This window comes from Haliaeetus leucocephalus, unplaced genomic scaffold (assembly GCF_000737465.1).
Source record: "Haliaeetus leucocephalus isolate CR32 unplaced genomic scaffold, Haliaeetus_leucocephalus-4.0 Scaffold848, whole genome shotgun sequence".
NCBI classification, from domain to species: Eukaryota; Metazoa; Chordata; class Aves; order Accipitriformes; family Accipitridae; genus Haliaeetus; species Haliaeetus leucocephalus.
In genome coordinates this window covers 7422288-7426390 of record NW_010973284.1, presented here as the reverse complement: position 1 = coordinate 7426390, position 4103 = coordinate 7422288, and the positions used below count along the sequence as shown (strand labels likewise).

Genomic DNA, 4103 nt, shown 5'->3' with positions numbered 1-4103 from the left:
TTCCCCCCCTCCTCTGCCCCTGTCTGTGCCACCTCGAACCTCCGCGCAGTTTGTTGATGTTGTTCCTGAACGTGCCGCCTCCCCGCAGCGAGCGGTCTCACATCTCGCCTTCACACACATTTGCTTTTGAAAAGCGATCTTCGTGTCCGGCACTTGGTTGTCTCCCTTTCATGTCCAGCTCCTACAAAAGGGGCTACAAGACTCGACATGGGAGAAAAGAGGAGGCCAATGAATCTATTTTCCAGATTGCCAAGCACATGGTTGGAAATTGAAGGGGCTTTTGTAGCATTTCCCCTTCCTCCCTCCCTCCCCGCTCCTTTTCTTTTGCTTGTGTGCAAATTGTTCAATTGCTCTGGCAGGGGTGTTCCTGACAAGCTCATTACTAGAAGGTGCCAGACCCCTCCTCTCCCTCTCCCCCGAAGTCTTTGATGAAGTTAAAATGCGCTGATAGCTGCTCTCGGGGCTATCTTTGTTCAGCCTCCTTTAATAACCGAGCCTGCTTTGAGGAGACGGGATCCGAAGGAAGAAAGCGATGTGCAGCGAGGCTGGGTGGTGGTTGTGTGTCTGGAAGGGGGAAGGCGGGGGGGGTATTTTAATAGTAGCGATTTTTAATTTTTTTTTCTTCTTCTTTTTTGGCTTGGTTGTTTGCGAAGTGCGGGAGGAAAATGAGCCAAGGGTGCCAGGAGCGGATAAGAAATAGCAGCCCGTGCCCGTGGGGCTGAACGAGCGCGTCTCGCCCCTGCAGCCCCCGCTGGGTGCAGGGGGTTCTCCAAGTTGGTGGTCTCAGGGTTTGGAGGGATGGAGGGGGGGGTCCTCTCTGCAGGGAAGCGGTTTTTCCCCGGAGAGACCCCTTCCCCCACACGCTCAGGGGAGGGGGCTCGGGGATTTCTGGGGCTGGGACACCTTTCCCCGGCTCCGTTCCCCTTCTTTTGCCTTGCGGAGTCATTGCGGGGTTTTAAACCGAGGTCGCCGGCCGGGATTGAAGCTGAGCTGACTTGGGAGCGGGGGGATTTTCCCCCCTTAACCGGGAGCCGCCGTACCCCCCGCAGGCAGGGCCGGGCGGGCCGCCCGCTGCCGGAGCTGCCGCCCGGGCTGGGCTCGGCTCTCCCGGGCCTGCGGGCACGGGCACCGTTGCTTTGGGTTTTTTTTTGTTTGTTTGTTTGTTTTTTTTTGGGGGGGAAGATCCCCAAACGGCTCTAACTTTAGATTTTTCCCATCTCCTAAATTTCCCTCAGGCACCCGAGCTCTTTCCGTGCCCCGGTCAAACTCACGCCGCCTGCAAATACCTGCGTCGCTTGGGGAGACCGGGGCGGGGGGGAATCGGCGGAGACCCCCCGGGAATCGGCTCTCCCCCCCCAGCCACCGGGGCGGGAAGGGCCCGGGGGGGGTCCTCTGGGGTCGGGAACCCCTGGCCCGGCTCGGCTTGGGGGGTTAACGTGAAATCTTGCCTCGGCGAGGCAGGACGGATAATGGCTCTTAATTACGGGGCTAGCTGGCTCCGCAGCCCCGATCTTCACGGGACATTATTTTTAAGCGTTCAGCGAGGATCATTTTTCACGCCTCGCTGCCTAAAGGAGGGTTTTATTTATTTACTGGGGGGGGGGAGGCGGGGAGGACACCAGCAATAACCGAGCACTGAAAGGAAAATAATTAGCTGTTGCAGCCGCTGCTTGGGAGTCCCTGGCCAAAAAGGCGGCCCGGCATTTCCCTTCCCTCTCGTCCGTAGGCGAATCCTCCCGGTTCGCGGTGTTGCTTTCGGTGGTTGTTTTGACCGTGTTTAAACCCCGGGCAAAGCCGGGCCGGCGGCGACCCCCCGCTCCCGCCGCGGGGCCCGATCCTTTGCCGCAGGTTTGGTATTTTTTTATTATTTTTTTCCCCATTCTCCCTTTCTCGCCGGGGCTAGGCTCGGTGGCTGCTTCCGAGCAGGGGGAATGCGGGTTTCCCCGCCTTGCTTTGCCTTTGGTCAGACATCTGTGGAGCTGATGAATTTTTTTTTAATTTTTTTTTGTAATGTGCCCCACTCCTCTCCTTTCTATATATCAGAAGAAGGGCTTGTAACTGAAACGCGATGCTCTCCACGTATTTACGTCGCAGTGGTTTCCCGTGCGTAGGCAGCCCGGGCGAAGCGGACAACGGGGGTTTCTCCTCGGGTTTATCGGGGCGGGATAAAACGATCCTGCCCCGGAATATTCCCGTCCGGACGGCAGCGCGGGGCAAGGAGGGATAATTTCTTTCTCCTCTTTCGCTTAAGTAAGCCCGTGTAAAGCAGAACGAGTCCCGAGGAAGGAAGCGAGTGGCTCCGACCCACCACCGCCTGCGGGGTGCGGGGTGCGGGGGGCGGGACCCCGGCCCGGCCGGCCCCGCTGCACCGCCCGCTCGGCCCTCGCCTCCTGCCTCCTCCCCTGGCACCTTCTGCTTTCCATTACTGCCGATTTGGAGAATTAGGAAAGGTCAAGATCTTATTCCTTTCTCCAGTAGCTTTTTGGTTTTCTCTTTCTAGTTGCTCGCAGCCCCAAACAAAAATAAATCAACCTGGATTAGAGAAACCGCTTTTAGACATCGAGAGCATCTTTTCCAATAGCTCGGCTCTTCCTCCGCGACTGCCCCGGCCCTTCCCTGTGACTGCGCAGAAACTCCCGTTTTCACGGTGGATTTAAGATTTAATAATAACGCCCAGTCTCCCTGTGCCCCAGTGCCCGACCTGAAAACATTTTCCTGACTCGTAACTTTGCAAAATAGCTGCCCTCCAGCATCTTCTTTCCCTCCCCATCTCCCTTTCGTTTCTGTGCTTTCCCGGCACAGAAACTAGAGAAACGCGGTTTTTAAAAAAACCCCTCGTGTTCCGATCTGGGGAGGGCGGGAGGAGTTGTCGCAGCCGACTCAGCCGCAGGAAAATTGCTTTGGAAATTAAGTTGGTGCTTTTGAAATCCTCCTCGAGATGTTCGCGGTAGGTCAGGGCCCTGCACTCGCCCCTCCGTCTGTCTGTCGGGCGAGGAGAAGGGCCAGGGCTCCGCGCTCTCCACTCGCCTCCCGGACCACGGCTTGTCTTTCCTTCCTCCTTCTTTTCCTCGCCTTTTCTTCCTCGTCCCCTCTTTTTTCCTTTTTTCTTTCTCTTTTCTCACTCTCGCCCTCTTCTTTCTTTCTTCTTCCCTTCTTACTATATTTCTTTCTCTCGTTCCCCTTTTTCTGACTTTCGCTCTTCTATTTACCTTTCTTTTCCCTGTTCTCCCTCTTTTCCTTTCTTTTAATCTCTTTTTCTCTCTCCCCTCCCCTCTTTCGAACTCTCTCTATTTCGTTTTCATTCTCTTTCTCCCTCTTTCCTTCTTTCTTTTTTATTTCTTTTTGTGTGTGTGTTTCCCCCCTCTGTTTCTCTTATCTTTCTTTTCTCTTTCTCGTTCTCTCTCCCCTTTTCCTTTTCCTCTCTTTTGCTTTCTCTCTCTCTTTCCCTCTTTTATTTTCTCTCTCTTGCTCTTTATCTTTCTCCCTCTTTTCCTCTTTCTCCCCCCCTCCCTCTTTCTCTCTCTGCCGGTGTTTCCAGTCTCACCCGCTTCGTCTCGGGTTCATCGAGGGCCACTTACCCTCTCTCTCCAGGTTTCCAGCTCAGTCCACCCCCGGGAATTTCTCGCCTGGCCGCAGCGAGGAGGGGGAGTCTCTCCTCCTTTGAACCAGGGGAGACGCCAGCGGTCCCCCCCCCTCCCCCGGGCTCAGCGGTTCCCCTGCCTGTGCCTAGTGGGCTGCCGGGCGGCTCATGGCGCGTTTCCCGGAGCCCAGCACCCCGGCCGGCAGCACGGCGGCCCCGGGAGCACATCCCCGTACCCCCCGCTTTTCACCGGCCCGTCGGTGCGTTTACCGGCGGCGGGGGGGGGATCCGGCCCAGGCTGCAGAGGCGAGCGTGTGCCGGTCCCCGCTCCCCCCGGGCTCGGACGGGGCCCGACGCCCGTGCGGGACCAGTTCGCGTTTTATTATTTCATTAACTAAGATGCAACTTGGCTCTCCAAGCCCGTGGCAGCAACAGGTGACGCTGCGATCCGGGACGGGAGAAAAAAAAAAAACAACAAACCCACTCTCGGCAGGGTTCGATCGCGCGTTTCCAACCCTTCTTC

The 4103-nt window shown here is 56.7% G+C and overlaps 1 protein-coding gene across 1 annotated transcript in view; it reads left to right on the top strand.

Moving 5' to 3' along the window:
* The window catches only part of LOC104841193 (forkhead box protein D1-like), a 6077-nt gene extending 5805 nt beyond the window's left edge, over positions 1-272 (top strand). Inside the window, exon 4 of the mRNA XM_010582709.1 lies at positions 179-272. Within this exon, the coding sequence (XP_010581011.1) occupies positions 179-272 (94 nt within the window). The remainder of the gene's footprint in view (positions 1-178) is intronic.
* Positions 273-4103: the final 3831 nt, after the last annotated feature.